The sequence below is a fragment of the Buteo buteo genome, chromosome 4 (assembly GCF_964188355.1).
Source record: "Buteo buteo chromosome 4, bButBut1.hap1.1, whole genome shotgun sequence".
Taxonomy (NCBI): Eukaryota; Metazoa; Chordata; class Aves; order Accipitriformes; family Accipitridae; genus Buteo; species Buteo buteo.
This window is the reverse complement of record NC_134174.1, coordinates 7734647-7756777: the sequence shown is the minus strand read 5'-3', so window position 1 is coordinate 7756777 and position 22131 is coordinate 7734647. Positions and strand designations below refer to the sequence as shown.

At 44.0% G+C, this 22131-nt stretch overlaps 1 protein-coding gene across 4 annotated transcripts in view; it reads left to right on the top strand.

The window, feature by feature from the left end:
- FRMD4A (FERM domain containing 4A) overlaps positions 1-22131 on the top strand; it is a 289877-nt gene that overhangs the window by 203659 nt on the left and 64087 nt on the right. For all 4 annotated transcript variants that reach the window (XM_075024704.1, XM_075024703.1, XM_075024702.1 and 1 more), the window contains exons 5-8: positions 5002-5086; positions 9450-9506; positions 12007-12029; positions 19736-19819. In XM_075024704.1, coding sequence (XP_074880805.1) covers positions 5002-5086; positions 9450-9506; positions 12007-12029; positions 19736-19819 — 249 coding nt within the window. The remainder of the gene's footprint in view (positions 1-5001; positions 5087-9449; positions 9507-12006; positions 12030-19735; positions 19820-22131) is intronic.

The window sequence follows — 22131 nt, the reverse complement described above, 5'->3', positions numbered from 1 at the left end:
CATATTTTTCAAATTATCCTCTGAGGTTCTGAATGACATGGTGAGGGATAATAAGCCAGACCCCAGGATGGATGAGGCAGAAAAGGGGTCTTCTCCTTTACCCATTGCTTTGTAATAATGAAGTAAGAGGCAGTCCGTTGACAGAGCCACCAAGCTCTGCTGATAGCTCTATCCTGCATCCTAACCAGAATGGAGTCAGCCAGCTGGGAAGGACATGGGAGACACCTCTGCCCATTTCAATCCATTCTCTTGTGTCTGAGTGCATTTCCCACCTAGGGCAGGAGGGAACACTGGGGAAGGTGACTGCACAACAAAACCAAAATCCTTTTGCTTCATTCTGATTTCTTCCATGAAATCTGGTTTTACCCTTTATTTTCCTTTTTTCATGGGAAAAAAATGCCCTGTGGCCACCCCACTGCCTTCCTCTGAAAGCAGCAAGACTTCTGAGGAGTGAGACTTGATAGGACAGTAACAAGAGAGTGCTTTGCTATGGCCTTGCCTGGTCTGGGCCCTCCAGATGGCAGAGGGACCCTTTGTCCCAGTCAGGGCTCCAGTTTGAATTACAGTTTTTTCTGGTAGGGCCATTCCTCAAGAAGATGCTGTTCCTCAGTGAAACCAAATGCTGAAACTTTTTTGAGGTCTTCCAAAGCCCTTTAAATGTTTTCTTTTAATTTTCTTGGAAGAAAACACCATGGCACCAGAATGGGAGTTTTGGAGTGTTTCTTTTTGGTGAAAAAAATGGGTTTGTTGTTGGATAAAAGCTTTTCGGACCAGCTGGTTCCCACCAGAGTCAAACTTTACAAGAAGTAGGATGATATCAGTGTCCCAGGACAGATCTACCCCTAAAGTAGACAAGACATCCATTTGCTGTGGTCATGCTTTGAATATCATTGTGTTGAAGACCACAGTGGAATATTGTACTGTTTGGCAGGTTCTGCTTGGAAATAAACATGTGGGCTTGTGATTTCAAATGCTACAACAGTATATTTGCACAGTCAGGAACTCAACTGCTCAGAGCCTGGTCTCTGCTAGGTGATAGATGGCCAAGTTCAGGCTGACAGGATATGGCCAGGGCTGTGTGTCAGAGGCAGCGCTAAATATTTTTTATGTGAGAGTTTCTTTTGGTGTGTGGAAATTGGGAGTGCTGCTCATTACAGCTGTCACTGTCCATACAAGCCCACCACCAGCTCAGGTGCTTTTGGAGGCCATTTCCCTGGTAGTCCTGAGACCTCCTATCCCCACTGCAGTGACAAAATATTAGTGATCAAGCACCTTCCCAACACTGCTAAATTTGCCCATCTGCACATACACAACTGGGTTCATATATAAGGTTGGCAGCAGCAGCCAGGGATTCTCCATCTCCTGAAGAACCAGTAATCAAACTTGTGAGTCCAGGGTCCAGTCAGGCATTTCTCCCTGTTGCAAGTCAGAGGTGGGCATGTGTGTAATGTAAGGCAGAAATTTCAGTAGTGCTAGCTTCCCATCACCCAAGGATCAGGAGGTTCCACAGCTGCTTCTTACAGGCACTGCTGTATAAATGTCTGTGCTTGGCTGGTTACGATAGGAATTGCCATTCATCACGGCATGAGGGGGCTTAAGCTGTCTCAGAGCAAGTTGTCAGTTAACCAACGCTTAATATAGAGCAATCTGATCAGTATGAGACATGTCCTCGCAGCTAAAAAGCCTTAAACATTTCAGATGCAGCAGCTTCTGAAGTCTTCCAAGATACCTTCTGCAGTACTCATTGTTATTTTCCTGCTGCTGAGAGGAAGCAGTCAAGATAGGCACTTTGTGTTCATTACCCAGCATAATATTCACTGGTCTATTTAATCAATGCTTAGAAAATGTACTTGATGAATTATAAGTTACTGGGGGTGGGGAGGAATGGGGAATGCAGAAATAGATTAACATTGGCTGATCTTTTAGACTTTTTCAAAATATATTTCTTTGGTTTTTTACACTCACAAAGTCTTGTGGGGTGTTCCCCCTTCTTGCAGGCACCTAATTTCTCATAGCAACAGTTGCTGGCTATCAAGGAACCTCTTGTAGGAGTTGCTTGAGGCAAAGCTGTTTGTTGACTGTATTGCAAGAGATGTAGTTAGCAGAGCAGAGGTGTCAGACACATTGTACTGCCTGTTTCTCTGTCCAGCCCATCCATTATTTCCTGGATATATCAGCTTCACACCACATGGAGGAATGTGGCTCTCAGGGGAGTCCTCAACAGAAATCTGAGACTTGCCCCTTAGAACCGATGATCTTGAAACACGCCATAAGAAAAGGCTTATAAGCTTAACAGGCAAAACAGACAGAGGAGGGCAGAGGAGGGAGGAGTAATTTCTAAACACAGTGCTAAACCCCAAGCAGCTAAATGATTTTCTGAAGGTCATGAAGGAAACCTGTGTCCAAGTCAGGAATTTAACCCAGATTTTTTGCTTGGTTCATTGCCTTAGCAGCTGGATGCTTCTTCCTGCCTCCTTAGTCACTGACATTGGTCATTGTAAAGTGCAGTTTTCTTCACCGTATTTGGAAAAGGTGGTAACAGAAGGAGGTCTGACAGAGATTCACGATCAGTGCAAAAAACGTGTCTTTCCCTCTCCTTTCTGTTGTTGCAGCACTGGCTGTGAATTCAGGGGAGTCTGCTGCAGTTTGGGTTTTCTGAGCTTGCCACACAGAAAATCCCATGAGCGTTCTCTCTGCAAATCTGTTTTCTTTTAAGTAGCACCAATTTCCTGATGCGCATGTTTTGCATTTGTCCGGGTGCGTGTGTGAGATCCAGTAGCTCCCCAGCATAGTCTCCATTCTGGAGATCACTTGAGAATTGGATTTTCTTTGTGAAGATGAAGTATGTGCTCTGTGCTCTGAGAGACTCAATTTTGTACAGAAAATTATCTGTGTATGTGTCTATGTGGAAAGCCTTGGGAAAGATCCTTGCAGTCTTAAGAAATGCAATATTGCCCTCTAGTGATGATGAGGATGGTCTCATTTGATCCGATGAAACAAAAAGCATTTTGGCTAACCTTCAACAGGATTAAAAAATGGAATAAATGTTCCTGTTTTCTTCTGACCCTGGAATTAAAGATCCTACCGTCACAACTTGGAGAGCACTGGTGGTGGTGATAAGCAGAGGAGGTTCTTCAAGAATCATAGAATGTGTAAAATTATCATTTTTCTCCATGAATTCAGCAGATGGAAAGCCAGCTGCACTCAGAGAGCAGATCTAGTAAGAAGGTTCTTTTTTTTTTAATGCAGCATTTTTACTTTTTTTTTTTGCATTTCTAAAGCCAAGTATATTTTTATTTGCCAAAGAAACTCAAGGCAGTTTCAAGGACAGGAGGTGAAACCCAGTGGAAACCAGAAAAAAAAATTAAGAAAAAGTTTCATTTTTGTGCTTCATGATCCCTACATTCAAAGGGGGGGCGGGGGGGTGTTTGGGTTTTATTTCTATTTCTCATTTGAACACTTCTGGAGGGGGAGAAGAAGGGATAATCGCAGGAGCACTTTAGCAGATGAACAGGAAGAGCTCAAAATGTTTCTCTCGCTCTACTAAGCAAGTAGTTGGTTGTATCTGTCAGGAAATAAACTGTTTTGAAGAGTCTTCAGAAAACACTTAGAAGCACTACAAAGCTTTGACCTTTACCCCTAAGAAGGTTGCATTTAAGGCCCTCGATTCTGCAAATAGCTCAACATGGACAATCCCTCCAGTGCTTGTATAAAGCCCCAGGAGCATCAACAGGTCTCTCAGCTCTACTCCCAGACAGTAGGGTCAGGGAGTAAGGTTTCTCTGTAACTGGACCTGCATCTCAACCCAGATTTCTAAGGTATCTCGTTTTTTTAAGTTCCTGATGCAGACAGCATTTCCCTGGCACCTTCCCTATTCTAATTGCCTCTGACAACGCACGATAGTACTGGAATTTATGTAAGGAACATTGCTGCCGCTGTACTGCAACTTAAAGATCACTATAAAACAGGCTGGGCAGAGAGATGTGGGGTTTTTCCTTACTCAAAACACAAAGTAAATGCAAAATTCACCTTAATCATTCACTGAACCTATCCAGGCTTTCTCTGTTACTGCAGGACCGCACAACATATATGTAACAACCAGTCATTAACTTTGACAGCATCCTGAGCTTTTTTTCCCCAAAAGGTCACAAGGCAGAATTAAGGGCTGTAGTTGATTCAAGCCAGTGGCAAAACTCTCATGGAGTTCACTGCCAAAGGATCAAACTTTCAAAGCAGGCAGGACATAGAGTACTGAATTAATTCATACACATCCTGGGCTTTCAACATAATTGCAAATATTGGGGTATGCAGTGGGTTTTTCAGATACTTGAGGGTTTGGGCTGGTCAGCTTTCTACTGAGTTCTGAGAAGTCATCTCAGCTTAAAAAAAAATTAGATTATTGGCATTCCCAGTCATCCCCAGCATCACTACTCACGGTACTGGTAAATTGTGTAATGTCCTTAACTATTGCTGGTTGCTTACTCTGCGACCATAGCCGCTACATGCTAGCTGCTAAAATATGTAAAGAAGCCTTTATAAAATTTGCCTTATGCAGAGCTGAAGTGGACAGGGAAGGAACCTAGAAGTGGGTTTCTGTCAGCGAACATTTTACAAGACACAGGTCAACAGCACAGAAATGAGCAGGTTAGGTAAAGGAGTGAAGAAGAAATACTGAACTGTGATGGAGAATGAAGGGGAGTTTACAAGCAAAAGAAATAAAAGATTATTTGAAGTTTAAAAACAAAACAAAAAGATTATTTAGCAACAAAACCATCCACTTGATGATCCAGTTCCTTTTGTATGGCTGGGGTGTTGGTGACTGATCACGTCTTGGAGCACGCACAAGACTCTTTCATCACCCCAGTCTGTCATAAGCAAAGAATCTTCATTTTTAGTATAGTCATCATGACTCCGTTGACCACACTTTTCAAGTAATGAGAGCATTTTCATGTTTTGACCTAGTTCCCCCTTGTGTCTCACCTCTCTTGCTTTCCCTTTCAGGTTCTACATTGAAAGCATCTCCTACCTAAAGGACAATGCCACCATTGAGCTGTTTTTCTTGAATGCCAAGTCCTGCATCTACAAGGTAAGGACTCAGGGAGCTCTGGGTGACACCAGGGTGGGCTGAGACACTGGGTCTGCATCCCCTGACCCAAAATTTACATTGGTCGCACACAGACTTTGAGATAAAACATTCTCCTTCCCACCCTCCCTCACTCCTCTGGTTCTACCCTGGCCAGCTTCCCTGTCAGAGACAGGTTCTGAGGTAAAACACCCCTGGAAGTAACTCTTGTGGTTAGCAGGAAGGAATCTGCAGCTGCTAAAATTATAGACTGGCTTTTATTTAGAAGGAAGTGTCTGGTTTTGTGTTAAAAAACCGCCGCTGTTGAGCCCCGCTCTGGGCTGAGTGGATGTCGTCAGGGGTTCCCGCCCGAAGAGGGCGGCAGTGGCCGCGCGGGCTGCGGCGCGGGCGCCATCTTCTGGGCTGGGCGGCGGCAGCGGGGGCGGGGGGGGGGGGGAGTCTGTGAGATTGTACGTGTGTGAGAGAGTGTGCAAGGGAGGTGTGAGAGAGTGTGCAAGGGAGGTGTGAGAGTGTGCGAGGGAGGTGTGAGAGAGTGTGCGAGGGAGGTGTGAGAGTGTGCGAGGGAGGTGTGAGAGAGTGTGCGAGGGAGGTGTGAGACTGCGTGAGGTTGTGTGAGTGTGAGAGTGGGGGCAGGCGTGGGGGGCTGAGTGTGTGAGGGGTGTGTGACTGCATGCATGTGGGGCTGTAACTGTGAGAGTTTGCGCCTGAGTGTGAAAGTGCGTGTTGAGGATGCATACGCCTTCGTGTTTGTGGCAGTGTGACTGAGAGTCTGTGGGACAAGGGGAGTGAGTATGTGGGTGTATGTGCGTGAGTGAGCGTAAGGGTGTCTGTGGGTATGTACTGAAGATCACCTTGTACAGGAACAAGCCATGCACGGGGAAGTGGTTATTGTACCAGAAATAGCCCTGCCTGGTAGACTATTGAAAACAGCAGCAGTCTAACGCAGAGCTGCCCCTTGCAAGGCACTCTGTGTGCCATTGATAAGGGTGTCCTGGCATGGCCTCCACTCCCCGCTGGAGTGCCCGTGGCAGAGCTGCGAAGCTGATCCCTCCTCCGATGCCACAAACCAACTGTACAAGTGAAAGGGCAGGGTCCAGAAAATTAAGCAGGCCCAGAACCCGCTGAGGTGGAGGCTGGCTGCGTGCGGACTCAGCCAGGTAAGCTGGACAGGCAGCTCGATGTGTGGGGCTGGGAGAGGTTTTTCAGCAGCTGGGATTCCCTGGGAGGATCCCTCCTACCTCCCTCTGTGCTGGCAGAGGCCATTCCCGGTGACTCACCTCCATCTGCCAGGGAGGAAGTGGTAGGAAAAGACGGCTGTAGTCAGGGAGTGATTGTACTGCCATCCCACAACCCTCAGCAGGCTTGTGACCTGCTAAGCCAACTAGCTTACACGGAATCTGAAGCCTCACTTCCCGACATCTGCATGGCCTAAAATGCAGGGACTAACTTTGCATCTCCTAAAATGCAAGGTAGAAGCCAGAAAATGCCTTTTTTCCAGTGCCCAGGAAAGAGGCAGGGCTGCCGAGGTGAGTTGTGCAGAGCTTTGCTCTCTTGCAAGGCTGCAATTAGATGTGCTTAGTCAGCCCTCTCCAGCAACAAGCTCAGTGAGCATCACATTTTGGTTCCTGGGGAAAGTTCCTTTTTGAAGTATTGCCAGGAAAAGCTTACACTGTTGTTCTTTTTTTGGAGAAAGTTTAATAAGAAGAAGAGGAAAAAAAAAAGAAGAAATGTGCCTGCAGATCTAGGTTGATCTATTTTAGTCTGACCTCTCCTGAAACCATTACTTTGCACATTCAAGCTGACTGTCATCTCTATCCAAAAATAGCCCTGCTGGTTTCCCAGTCTCCCATACGGGTCCTTCCCCATCTGACTTCCAGCCACAGTAAGCTGTGCTGTGCTATTAAAAAAGGCGCTGAATTTGAAAGTTGGGTGCAAAGTCTCTGCTAAAACACGGGGCGAGCACCCAGCCAGCATGCCTGGAGGATTCTTCTAGGTGTAGAAAGGGGCATTCAGTGTCTAAGCACAGCTAGTGCTTGTCATCCCTGCAGCTAGTGGGTGATGTTGCATGCTCCCAAACCTTGAAAGCTTCCTTGCTGCACCAAGAGTTTCCTCGCTGGACTTTCCATGGATATCTTCACCCCAGGCTCCCCTGCAGCCCAGAAAGACCATACTGGTTATGGTACAAGTGTAGTTCATAACACTATGCTAGCAACTCGGACTTTCCCCCGTTGATTCTCCAGACACACACCCTCAAATGTCCCTATGCACAGGGCTGCTCAAGTTGGGAAAGAATAAAACTGAGGCCTGTTTAGTTTGGGACTGCTGGTCCACTGGGTTGCCAGCTGGCTCTGCATTGGGTGCTGTACTCCTCTGGCTATGCCCACCGCTCCTCCTCACCCACCCACCCACCTAAAACCTTGCACAGGACCAGCAAGCCACTGTTGCCCAGAAAGGCCAAGCCACATTTGTACTACCAAACAAGACAGGGCCTGTCATCAGGCACTGTCCCTCCATCAGTCAGGCTGTTTAATTACTAGCACGTTCTGGCACGGGTTTTGGCCTGTGCCAACCAGCCCTGTCCCAGGCATTTGCTTGGGCACTGTTCAGGGATGAGCACCTGTTCCCAAGAGGCAATACAGCTGAGGTAACCCCATCTGGGACCGGGGGAGGGAGGAAGAGTGTTTAGTCATGAGCTATACTGTGCCATGTACCCTTAGGGCCAGAGAACGGGCTCTGGCCCACTTCACCTACTAGTATAGACTTGCCGTAATATCGACATGTGGTTGCAGAGGCTGGTTTGTCCGTGTGATGCCTGGTACTTCAAGATGGGAGAAAGACCAGGCGCTCTGGTTCTACTCCACATCGCCCCTTGCTATAGGATATGCCTGACTGCCCCAGCCTGGCCCTGCCTGCAGCTGAATTGACATCTTGCACCAGCCACTTCCCTTGGCACACACACATCGTTGGTGCAGGTGCCTGCGTGAATCAGGCAGTTTAGCTGAACAGGGGAAGGTGTGTTTATTGCCCATAGCAGAGCTGGTCTTCACTCCCCAAGGAGTTGTTGTGAAGGATGTGCTTATTTTAAAAAGCTGGCACTGGTGAAAGCCAAGGACACCTGGATCTTATGCTCTGTTGTGTTCCCTTTGTTTTTGATTTTGCCAGAGACAAGCCAACGCAGCAACTGTGGCTTGTAAATGAGGTGTGGCCATGACTTGGCTGGAGCATGGATCACAGCAGTGATCTATATTTAGATCACTTGTTTCTTGCCAGATGAATTAAAATATTAAAACCAGCAGCTTAAATAAGTACAACAGAAAAGCCACCACAGGATTGAGCTGAACAGTGACCCAGTTTACATGGCCACATACGTAGGAGACAATGTAGGAGTTCTAGCTGCAGAATAGAGGCTTAAACAGTATCACAGTAAAAGCCCACTGTCTTCCCAAAAGCAGGGACCAGAGACTCAGGGAGAGCACACTTGGCCACAAGAATAATGCTCGTGTCTCCCATCCCAAGCACCTTTGATGCCAGTTCTGCATCCCACACATTCAGACAGAGCCAAGAGCCTGGACCCCTTGGTTCTGTGACTACTATCTCAGGCACAGCAGAAGGACCCCAAGACGATCTGATGGCACCATCAGTGTCCTTCATGTGACCATGGTGTCCAAGCAAAATGCTCACAATTTCACCTGACCCTCCAAGACTGCTTTCATCAGGAGCTGGATGCTATAGAATGGAGCAGTGAAGATCTACTAAAAGATTTGCTGTCACAGCTCAGTCTCAAAGCACCCCCAGCCCCAGTACCCATGGGGATGAAGGACCTGAAACCAGAGCTCCCTTCCTGCAAGAGGGAATATGGCTCTTTTTACTGTGAGTTTACCCTGGGCAAGTGCCAGAGGAGTTCTGCGGGGGCTTTGACACAACGTCAGTGAAGACAAATTTTCTCATTTACTTGCTTCTGTGAGCCAAGGACAAGGCTGTGTTCCCCTGAAGCACAGGTGACATTTGGGGGAGAAAAAATTTATTTGCCAGACTACCTTTCACTACATCACACAAGAAAATAAAAATTACCTTGATCCTCCTCCTTCCACCTGCCTTCTCCTCTCTCCTCCCCAGGAATCCCTTCATGCCACATCCAGTTATGCTTATTTACCAAGCCATTACGCTGAATATTTTGGCTTTCTCCACATCTGAGTGGGCAGGTTCTCCCTCACGTTGGTCTCTAGAGCACAGGGGATGCTTTGAAGCCTAGCCAGGGGAGAAAACTGGCACTGCATGCTTCACCATGCAGTAGCCAGGAGGAGATGCACGTCCTTACAGAAGCTCAGACTCAACTCTCTTTTTCTTTTTTTCTTCACCTTTCAAGGAACTCATTGAGGTTGACAGTGAAGTGGTGTTTGAACTGGCTGCATACATCTTGCAGGTAAGCACCCGCCTTCTCTCACTTCAGGCTTCCTCCTGTTGCATTAAGTCTTTTGATTTGCCAAATCCAAAATGGCTATATGGAAGTATAAGGGTTCCCCCAATTGCAGGAGAAAGATGTCTTTACACAGTTTTCATCATTTATATCACTGCAAAATAGGTACAGAAGGCTCTCAAACCAGACCTCTCTACGCATGGAGCAGATTCCACTGCCCAACATCTTGCATACATAAATGTATACTATGTTTGCACTGACACAGGTATCCAAGACCCTGGGGTATGATGTAACGCCAGAGAAAATCTATGTGATGAATGCAATTTCCTAGGTGAAATCCATATGCAATGGGTTCTTCTCCAGTGACTTTACTTGCATTTGTTTTCCCCGTGGAGCTTGGCCCTCTGATGATCTCCAGAAGCTTCTACATATGCAACTGTCTGTATTCTCCAGCATGGGCAGAATGGCTTAAAGACTTTCCAAAAAACTGCTCCAGAAAAAAATTGTCTTTGAAAGTCCTGCTCTTCAGGAAGAGGGAAAGGGTCAGAAAGCAAATTGCCAGCAGCGTTTGGTTAATCTCTGTTTCCCAAAAAGGAATCTTTTCAGGGTAGTGGAGTTGTTTTTTGTGAAACATCTCTTTTTAGGAGCATGACTGTGGGAGCAAATTGGAGATAATTGTCAGGTGATCCTTTCATACAGTGTAGTCTTAATTTTTTCTCCCATCAGCCATGAAGCTATGAGAAGCCATGTGAGCAGTCAAGCCATCTCATCAGACTGCACTAATAAATAACAATGCATTGCACTTCTATAGCACTTTCCATGTTAAAGAAGCAATTAATGCGTAGGGATTTGAATCTTCATTAAAATCATTTTATGTAACAAAAATGGAGTGAAAGAGTCAGGATGGGGGACTCAATTAAAAGCACATTATAGAAATTGCATATTGGCTGTTGGGGGAATACACATCAAACAACAGGCTCATTGTGAGAAGCAGCAATAGGTTATGAATCTATTGTCTGTTCATCCTGATGAATAACTTGAGCGCTTAGTAATTGTACAACCAGATCCAGATCTGCCGCTGTAACCCTTGTTGCTGTGATTGTTTCTCATCACAAACACAGGATGTTACGTGTATTCCTGTAGTAGTTTGATGTGTAACTTAATGAAAACAGTCAAAACAAGCCACACCCCTGCTGTCTGTAACCAGAAATTACTACAAACCATGTTTGTGACAGGATCCAAGCAAAACAAGAGGGACCATACTGCATTTTGTTCTATTTCTCACTGCAGCATTTAGGTCAAAGAACTGAAGTATGGAGAATCTATGCTACAAAATTATTTTTTCAATTCAGTATGCTCATCCCTGTGCAGGCCAGGGCATACCCTTTGGGTTTTGCTGTGTATTGAACTATAATCATGATATGCTCAAGGACTCCTTCTGAATCAGAGGAGAGCTTGTCTGCCCTTCAGTTCACTCAGAGGGAAATGGGAAATACAGTATAGGACTGTCAGAACTCAAGTAATTTAGTCTGCAGCCTTATTTCAAATTGTTGTGTTACCAAAACAAATTAAAGTACCACCAAAGCTCTGAAGTTTACCCCAGCCTCAGGACTGAAACATACTGGACATGGGCTGACGGGTTTTGCATGCGGATGGACAGATGTAAAGACAAGAGACGTGAATGCAAAACCCAGTCCTCTAGGCAGTGGAAACTCCCTCACTGCACAAATTACATTCTTGCACTGTGCCTTCTGTGTAGCTGATGGCAAATGAGGTGCTTTAGCATGCATCATATGAAATGCATATTGCCTATGGAAAATGCAAAACGCATACTACATCTATTGAGGAGGGGACTCACCAGATTTTGAGGGTTCACCAGATATACGGTTAAGACTCAGGTACTAATCTAATTACTGGAGTGGAACATTACCGAGCCCTTTAATACCAGGCTGTGATGGTAATAAATAGAAATATCTAGACATATAAGTAAGGGAGCTAAATACTCCCGCAGACACCCAGCAAGGAGTTAGAGAAACCTGTGTCTTGCATCCCCTTGAAAGCTGACAGTGAGTTAGCTTTTTGAAAGTCTGGTTACTAGAAAATAACCAGAATACTTGTAAAAAGACTCAGGGGAGTTGCAGTCTCAGAGGCTGCAAAGTCACTGAGACTTCAGAGATCTTCTAGTAATGTAGCATCCACACTAACCCAAAAAATTACTCATTTACTAGCATTATTTCCTGCAGCTTCTTGGGTATCCTAGCAGAATGAGGAATCATCTGGCTCTGTATTAGGCAAACCTTTTGTTTGTTAATCTGCCCAGCTCACTGCATGTATCATGGCACTTGACATTAGATGCTGGTTCCAAAAAATACATGAGGAATCAATTACAACAGGAAATTGCTGCTAAATGAATTTTGCAAATGGAAAATCTTGAACAGCCGTTTTCTTAATTTTTTTTCTTCTATTTTTAATGATCTATTTTTAATTTTTCTTCCTCATTTTACAGGAGGCAAAAGGAGATTTTTCAAGGTAGGTGAACTTAAAAGTTTTTGCCATTGTGTGCTGTGAGAATGAATCTGGTAAAATCACTGTGTGAGTGATGTGACTCAGTTGTAGCTGTGTAGCAATAGGAATGCATTCCTAACATAGATATCGTGTTTCCTGAAATCATTTCTTCACAAAATGCAGCCTTTGACCAGAGCATGCCTTGCAAACAGCATTGTTTGTGACTTTGTTGTTGACAAATCTCTTTATATGCCCATGAAGTTCAGGAAATAGACTAGTCTTCGGAAGGAAATTACTAAGGAAATGACAATCACTGCTATATCACAGATCCAGCCAGAGGCAACATTAAAATTCCATCACTAACTGAGATTTCAGCTTGAATTTGGACAGAGTTCTCAAAATCACAATTTAGATAATCGCTTTTGTTGAACTTCTGCTATCCCTTGAGCCAAATCTTCAGACTTGCTGTAAGAAATTGAGAGGTGACTGCGCTTGTTGTTTCAGAAGACTGTTAATGAAATGCCTAAGAATTTTCATTTAAGTTGACAATATCTGTCAGTTACACTTTAGTAGCAACCAAAGGTCAGATGGCTGGCTGATGCCTCAACCGAGAAACATGAAAGTTCTTCTGAAGCTCAGGACAACTGTCTATGCTAAAAATTTCCCATACTCCATATATTACTTTTGCTGACCTGAACTTGAGTTCAGCTGGAGGACCACAATATCCATTGAAGTTAGTTTCAGAGAAGAAAACAAGGTGTGAATGGGCAGTCAGGTTGAATTGCCAGGTGAGCCTTAAGAGGTGTCTTAATTTTGTCAGCATTGAGATACACTGAGAGAAGATTGTAATGATACTCTATGCACCCATAGTAGGCTGTGAATAACAGGCAGGTTCCACCTTCTGGTGGACTGGGACTTCTAGTCATCTAAAATTGAGACAAATCAGTGAGAAGGAACAATGCATTGCAAATATTGCCTGCCCATTGTGGAATCAGAGATGACGTAAGGTAACCCTTGCTAAAAGGAAGTTTAAGTTCTCCCTTATCGTTTCTCAAAACCTTAATCAACTTGCAAAATCCTGACAGGCATCTGACCACAGAAACACAAGCCCAGTCTTGCTTCATTTTTCAGTTCCACCCGATTTGGAATAACTCAGCTATCAGCAGTATTTATTTAGGGGATACTGGAGTGCATGCGGCTCTTGTACTTTTCAGTCTGGTTTTCAATGCACTGCCAAATGCTTAGCCCAGAAGAGCTGGGACCAAGCAGAGTTTTACCATTCAAACCTGTGATAAACCACTTCTTCCACTGGTTTTGCTATGAAGAACAATATTTAATGTTTCTCAGAATATCTTGGACATGACGAAAACACACCCAGAAAGGGTACATTCAGACTATGAAACACAGAATAAAAAGGAATCAGATGGCTCAGAGTAATAGGACTGAAAGCATTTTATCTTCAAGTATCTGTTTCCAGACCAGAAGTGGAAACAGCCGGTGGAAAGCATCCATCTGCTAAAAGGTGTTTGACATACCTTGTAAAAGGAATGGTTGAGTTTATCACAGTGCTTTTGTCTAGGCCACAGAGAAATGAGGAATCTTCTCTGAGAGTACAGAAGATACCTCAACACATGGTGTTAACTGCTTCCCCCACATTGGTGTGACTGTCATCACCATCCCCATTAAAACAGTTAGCTCTTAGTCCTTTTCACCTGTGAATCACAATGGTTTAACCTGGAAGGGGGAACCCTTACATCCAAGTCAGGTAGAGAAGTGGTGTTGTAACAACTTGCTGACACTGCCAGGGATCTTAATTTATAAATGGGCTTTGGTGGCAAAGCAATCTGCCATATTAGTGGATTTTAAAGCCTATTCTTGGAGGAGGGTAGAAGAATGCTACCCCAACCCTCTTATGGCCTAGGACAAGACTTAGCATCTCCAAGGATGTCTGTCCAGCAGCTCCTCTCTAATGTGCACTGACATAGGTTTATGTGCTGGGTGAGATCCAGGTGCTACTGAAGTCAACATGAGGTCATTGTGGTCAAGATTTTGCTTGCTGAGATTTGTGGTTATTTGTATCAGGAGTGTAAAATCTGGGAGGCAAATCAAGCCTGGGGCCAGCCAGAGGAACTGCAGATGGAGACAAATGTTCTGACTTCTCTTAGGGCTGAAGTTAGCTTCAGTGTTTGAAGTTAGTTGATGTTGAAATGCTGTTTGAAATAGAAGTGGCTACTCTTTGAAACAGAGAAGCTCTGCCGTTGTGAATGTCTTGCTGCTGAGATTTAAAGATAATATGTTGTGCATGGCAGCATACATTGCGTGAAGGTTGAACTCTTGAACTCCTGCTTTGTTTTTGAAGAAATAAGTTAATTCTGAAGGGTTGCATGCTTGGAACGCAGACTGCAGATTTCCCACACCTGTCGTGTCTGCTGCCACCAGCAGATTTATAGCTTGTGAGACTACAAGTTTCTCTTTGGCCCTGATCCAGAAAAGTGCATAAGCACTGGCTGGTTTGTAGTGATGGGAGAATTGCTTTTCCCCATGGGACCCTTCCTATGAGTCACCACCGATCACCTCAGGTGCAGGGATAGCAAATGCCAAATTGTCACAATTTCAGCTGCGGGTTGGCACCTGCCCATGGTGGCCAGAGTGTGGTTACCTCCAAACCCCACTGCACCCAGGTGGTAGATCACAGGGAGCTGGTTCAGGACTCATGAATGCAGCTGCAACTCTGCTTTTTGGGGCTCATAGGAGCTCAAAAACCAGAACTGATCTTACAAACTCTAGCAGTCAGTTTTCTACCTCTGTGAACTGATGCATCTACAATGACAGCAGCTCTCACTGCTGTTTTTTGAGGAAATAATCCCATGCCTCAGAATAATGACTGTGCTCAGAGTACTGCTTTTTTCTTTCCCCAAAAGGGGCTTATGTGCCATTCCAAACACATGTTCTACATCCTTTGGTAGGTCATCATCATGCATGAGTCTCTTATCACTGATTCTTGCTACCTTGGAGTACCACCTAACTCAGACATCACAGTGACTGCCCAGTGTTTGGTAAGCCTGGAGAGTGCATAGTCCGAGTCACCTTTATCTGTGTTGAACTAAGATGCCACAATAGCCCTGACAGATCTGTTTGGCACCTAGAGCAAGCAATTTGACTAAGCCCATTTCCATTTCTAATGTGTGTTTCATTTCAAAAACAAGCCCATCAGAAACCCTGAGCTCCTGAACCCATTTAGATCAACTAAGAAAAGTATTTCTCAGTGTTTTGCAAGCAGAGTTGTACGAAGAGCACATCTCTTAGTTGATATAGATTTAGGCAGAGTGAGGTTTAAAGTAAAAAGTTATTCTCCTTAAGAAGTTCCTAGTCCTCTACATTAAAGGAGAGTGGTTTTCATGTTATTTAAAAGAATCCCCAAATGCTTCAGCTGGCAATACTGAAAAAGGTTTACATTTAGGCTGGGACATGCCACTGAATTTAGGACAATTGAGTATCCCTGTTTAGCTGATTCTCAGGTTGAACAGACACTTAAGATTGGATCTGTGCATTTTGATATTAGCTGCAAAAATTTTTACTTCAAAGGCACAGAATCACGTTTATAAAGCTCCTAAACTAGTATCCTGCAGACAGATGTAAAGGTTATTGCCTCAAGTTAATCTTGCTTCTAGTTGGGAGCTGAGTCACACTTGGTTCGCAGAGCATGGACAGGACAAATTTAAATTCCTTAGATGAACACAAATCCTATAGGTGTGACTCTCTTTAGGCCTACATAGAGGAAGGAACCAGGTTGCCCTGGCTAATTTGGCGGGGAGCATAGCATATTGTTAAAATAGTTGAGATTTTTCCCCTAAATTAATCCTACCAGATTTAGAGTCCAGTCTGACATTGACCAAAATCTTTGGGAAACTCACACCCGCTTTAGTTTTAAATGTTCAGAATCCAGCTCTTCAACCTTAAACAGTATCTATGTCAAAGCAGCTGGAAATAACATATACTGATCATTTGTCCCTCAGTTTGGGGAGGGGAAAGAAAAAACCCTAAGTCAAACAAAATCCTGAACCTTTGCAGCTAGTTCCTCAGACAGGCTCTCATTGCGAGATTTCTTCTATTTAAGCAATATGAGACATTTAGAATGAACTCCAAGTATCTCCCAGCAACATATGAAAGAATAACAAGGGAGTAAAGCAAACGGCCAGTTTCCTGTTAAGCAGAATTTCACAATAATTTCAACGTTTGGGCAGATGGCAATCTAACATAGTTTCAGGCTTACTTTTCTTTCTATGTAACCAAGTGACACTTAACCAATCAGAATTTTTTAAGGGGTTACAAAACCCAGGCTGCATTCTTGCAACCTTATGGAGAAGATCCTAAACACTGTATTTCAAAAGGTACCATTTAATCTGAGAATCTCAGACACTGCATTTCCTCTTTCATTCAAGAGAATGAATTACCACGCTGAGAAGAGTTGATAACTTTAACCTGCAGTTTTGTTTTGTTACTGATCATTGTTATTACACATGCTGGAAAATGTATGGATTTCCTGAGACAACTGCATATGTAATTGTGCTCAAAATTATTGCAGCCAGTTTGCAAAAACTTGTTTTTCACAAAATGCTTATGAAGTGGCTAGATAGGCCTTTTACCCGCATGTGTAGATAGAAATACTGAGATGTGGTGACTAATACATTTGGCCAGTACTCATTAAACAAGCAGTACCAGAACTAAGAGCAGAACTCCGGAGTTCTGTTTTCTGGGTCCATTCTCCATTCAGTTGACCTTATTTCTGGATATCCAACAGGCTTTCAGGATCCCATGCAGATGGCTTTTCCAGTTCAGTTTTCATAGTTATTCAGTATTTTAAGTATTATAATTTCCACCATAGCACAGGAATAAAGTAGTCTAGAGGACACAGAGAAAGTGTGTTTGGAGCCTTTCCCCTGTATATTAATAAATCTGTATCAAAAGCACCCTTCCATATATAACAACCCTGGAGTTGGACACTTTTGAATATAAAATAAATGCAGCACAAGTGACCGGATTAAACAAACACTTTCTAAATACAGTAAAAAAATAAACACTGAGATATTTCACTAGAAAGAGCGGGAAAGGCAGTAAGTACAAAACCACTTGTGATCCTGCTGGAAACATTTTAAAAATTAAAGGGTTTGGTGTTTTAAAAGGAGCCAAGAGGAAAGTGACCCCGTGGCCACTAGTTCAAATGCAACCTGAGTCATTATTTTTTTTCCTTTTTCTTGGTTTGACATCCTTTTGGGAGTCTAAATTCATTTGTCTTGAGACAAGTCTTGCCAGAAGACTTAGTGAATCTATGGACCACTGAATGAAATACCTTTTTGTTCCTGGAAGTGATTACCTGAAATACATTTGGCACTTTGAGGTTGTGAGGCACTACCTTTATGGTATTTTCTAAGTACTGAGCCAAAATGTTAATCCCATCCAACAACATCACTAAGAATGTCTTTTTTTCTGATTCCTAAAAGACTTTTTATATCACAGTGCAAGCAAGCTTTGCTCCTCACTGACAGAAAAGACAGAGCTGACTGGTGTTAGCCCTTTCTCTTATGGGAGCCACTACAGATTCAGGCATTTTCCCAGACTCTCAAAGATAGTTAGTCACCACTAATCTTGCCCTATTTGACAGTTTTCTGGGCTCAGAAAGTCCCTGTTTGGAAATTACTCCCTGTTTTCCCAGAAAAGTTTTGGAAATTTCTCAACTTCCTTCTATGAGCAGCCAGCCTCAAAAAATCTTCACTTGAGGGCAGTGACTGTTGCTTGTGCTCTGATTGTGCTGCGTTCTATTTTTTTTTCCTGTTTCTTTCAAAATGTCAAAAAAACTCAGTAAGAGCTGAGTATGCATGTGCTGTGGAGGACACGTCTCTGGGCAGACCCAGTAAACTCTGTAAACAGCAAAAGCTTGTTTTCTAGGCTGTCAGTCACAGAACAGACCGGCCAGATCAGCAGATAACACAGAACAGAGCAGCTTCTTGTTCAGACTTGTGGAGATATTTACCTGCCATGGAAGAAAAAATCTGAATAGGTTTTGAGCATTTGCACTTGCAAAGGAAGATCTATCTGACGCTCTGAGATGTATCTGACCATGAGATTTAGGCAGAAGTGGGTGTTCAAAAACTGTTTGTCAAGAGTCATTCGACTTGGCATATGAGGTGCTACTGAGTGGTTTTCTATGTGCTTAGCATGGAAGTAGTTGCCTTAGTCATTTCGTGTAAGTGCTGTTCTACACATCTTCACTCTGCAAAATTTGAACTTAATTGAGACTTGGGCATCTGTGTCATAGATTTGTCTTGACTAGAAGTTGTGGTCCTGTTTTAAAACTACTTAATTGATTGTCAGGGAACTACCATGATAATAAATGCCTGCAAACATACCCAAAATGCCTGCTCCAGGATTTATGTTAGTGGTTTACCCTATGGCCCAACCTAGCAATTAACCTGCAAACTCCAATTAAGACAAACCCACCTAGGTCTCGGGCAGAGCCTGCTGCTGGCGTGTGCAAATGGAGAAATGCTGTGGGAAGATTTTTACAACTGAAGCAGTATCACATCTCTACAAGCCACCATACAGACTGTCCCAGAAACAAGAACGAAACTCGGGGTGACCTGGCACGTCCAAGGGCTCCTTGGGCCTTTAGCAAATGTTATGATGGCTGTTCTACAGCTGAGGATGCCAAGACTACCTGTCTGCCTGGTTAATGGCCCTGCTGCCCTACAGGAGAAGCCAGGGGGGCTGGGAAGTCTGGAGCTCTGGAAGAGTTCTCTCTCTCCACAGCTCCAGGACAGCCGCGCTTTTTGGCAGGATAAAAGGCAGGGTACAAGAAGGCAGAAAAAAACTGCTATTAAGAAGTAAACCAATAAACATTAAGTCTTTGGCACTCCTCAGTGTCCTGTCTGGCCCTCTTGGCTGTGTATTTCTAGAATTTTAAAGGTAACAGCTACACTGCCTTCCTTCCCAAGCCTTTGAGGGGTTTTTTTTTCATGTACACACAATTCCTTCTGTGTTTAACAGTGGGAATGGAGGCATTTTGGGTTTGTAGAAGAAAATCGCACGGTTTCATTTCATCTGTGAGAATCTGCCTCCTGTTTCACGAGCTCTCCCTGCTCACTGGTGTGCACTGATGCTGGTCCAGCTGGCCGGTGTGGCCACTAGACGTTGCAGGGAGGAGAATGTTAGTGAAGTGGTTGGGCCTGATCCCACGGAGGGTTTTGTGTAGCATGGCAAAAATTCAAGCTGGAGTCTTATCAATGAAGATGTGCAAAGGCCAGGTCACTGGAGCAAGAGGCTAAGAGCAACCTGTGATGCTAAGAAGGTAAATCATTACTTTTTGCAGCAGATTGTAAGGCATTAAGTAAAGGTGATTTATTGCAGCTGAAAGCATCACTTTTTCTCTGTATGAACATGTCCATGGGACTCTCTTCAATGAAATGTGACATGGTGGCTTTTGTGTCCAGTCACTGGTAGGAAGTGCTTCAACATAACCATCTGGGAGAGCTTCTCACCAATTTTGATAATAGAGGGAAAAGTTAACTGGGCTGCCATAAAACAAATAAAGAGAGAAGAAAAAGGAAACCCCAGTGCCTTTTGTTAAGGAGGAACAGATGTAGAGCCGTAGCAGCCTGCCAGCTAGGTCAGGTCATATCAAATATTGTGGTTGTTTTCTTGTAGCCTGATCTTCCTTTTGAACTCTCTTTCAGCAATGAAGTTGTAAGGAATGAATTAAAGAAGCTGCCAGCCCTTCCAACACCAGCACTGAAGGAGCATCCTTCCCTCGCTTACTGGTAACGTATCATTCCGCTGAGCAGCTTTGCAATGTCTTATGCAGAACCTGGCTCTAGCAATAAGTGATCTGAGAGTGGAACTGGGATGCAGGCATTCCTGCCTTCTAGCTCTGGGTCTGCCACTGACCCATTGCATGATTCAACACAAGTAGAACTACCACTGTGGGCCTCAGTTTCCCCATCTGCCAAAATGGCTGCAGTAATGTCTGGCCAGAAAATTCATTGTAAACATGCAAGTGTCCTGATGAGATCAAAAGGCCTAATGTGTCATTTCCTTTCCCAGCACTTTGCATCTGTGCAGTTTTCCCCATTTGAAATGTCAATGTTTTGCACTGTTCTGTGTTACTTTTGAGTGATTGAGCTTCATCTTGCAAGTCCTCTCTGTATGGCATAGCTGAACTGAAAGGGATGTAGTTCTCCTTTTATACAAACTAGGTAATGTTCAGAGGTGGAGGATTGGGAGATCTGTCTTTATTGCACTGAAAATTAAATCCAGGGTAGAAGCAGGGTCACAATTAAATTAATGTATATGCCCCACACATAGATTCTTTGTGCCACCCTGCCTATCCCTTTTATCTGTGCAAATAGGAAAGAATTTGGGGAAAGACTGTTCATTAATGGGGAGATGCTTTCACTTGATTTTCTGCTTGTTTCTCTTTCATGTTCGCCTTTAAAGCATTAGGCTATAAGCCTGGGGGTGGGAGTGAACTTCTTTATCTGCTTTTTTAATTTCTGCATCTTGGTAATCTGAGGATGGCAGGGGGGAACAAATCAGTTTGTAGTTTATGATCTCAATTCTTCCCTTTGCCAGGAAGGCCATCCACTTTTCCTAGCATGGCTGCAACACTAGAATTAGATGCACCTCGTGTCAAGCCGTAGGCAAGCTAGTCTGTAAGGTCTCCTAATCACTTTCTGAGCACATGAGGAGAGACTCAGAGTCCCCAGCTGAGGTTAGGAACACTAACACAAAAGCTGTGGATCTTCAGAGTCTCCTGGTGTTTCTGTCTAAGAACCAACCCAAAACTTTATGAAAAATTGATAAATGTAGGCTGCCATTTCACTGGAAGAAGAATGGTCTCCCTCTTTGGAGTAGCTCTTTCCTTTTTCCACAAACTAATCCACACATTGAAAAGCAGTGCATTTCCAGCCAGGTCGGTGGCCTGGTCTGACTGACAGACTAAAGCTAAAAGCCACCACAAGAGCAGTGGTGGGAACAAGTAGCCATGGACAGGGAAGGCAAATTTGACCCTTCAGCAGCAACATGGACTGAGATCTTATTAAAGTGCCCACATAGCCTTTGCTTCAGTTGCCTGTGATGGTATCCATACACAGGAAAGCAGTGATAACCCAGGCTGCCTGTCAGGCCCCATCTGCCCATCAGGATCTGTCTGCCCCCACTGTTGGGAAGTGTTAGTCAACATGCCTATGTTAAGGACTTCTGCTGGGAAATGTCAGCAAGGTCTGGGACTGCCTCTGTCCATAAGACGCTATCCTTGGGTTTGGGCCATGTTCAGTCACCTGAAGCAAGAAGAGCCGTGTAAAAACCTCAAGCTCAGAATGCGAGTATTTACTGTTATACACAAGGTACAGCACTTCTTGAAACTATACTTAATTTTGTGCGAGATCATATGTAACTGAGAACAGGTCGCAGGTTGGGAAGCTGGTTGTTTCCAATGGGGTAATAAAACCAGTGACTACAGTCCTGTGACTCCCTTGTGATTTCACTTCAGTAACCAGGTCTCAGAGACCTCTTATACGTCAGTAGTGCATTATTTTTTAATGGTGGCTTTTTCATAAACACCCTCTGAAATGCTGAATGCTCACAAGAAGAGGCTGCTGGTCAGTCAGACAAAAAGCCTCTGAAGTACAGATCAAACTTCTGTGATCTAAGAGAGCAGATTTTTCAAACTGTTTTTTTACACTTCTGCATCTCATGCAGATTACATACTGGATACAAATTTCACCCTGTTCTTTTCTGTATGTAATCAGTTTGAGACTCCCACATAGTCCAGGAACCAGGGCCCTGAGTTGTGGCTTCTCTTGCCCATGCATGGAAACAACTGACAGTATTTATTATTTTACACACAAAACTAATCTTAATGAGACAGGAGAGAACCTGTGTTAGTTCAGAGCACTCCTTTCCAGCCATTGTCATTGCATTTTATCTCAATACAGATCATCCCCAGCAAGCCAGCCCAGTACTAGGTTACCAGTAAGAATGCAAGGAGGAGATACAACGGTACAAAGTGGGTGCTAGTATGGGATTTTCAACAGACCTGGGAGAAGATAGACTCCTTCCAGGTTCCAACAGA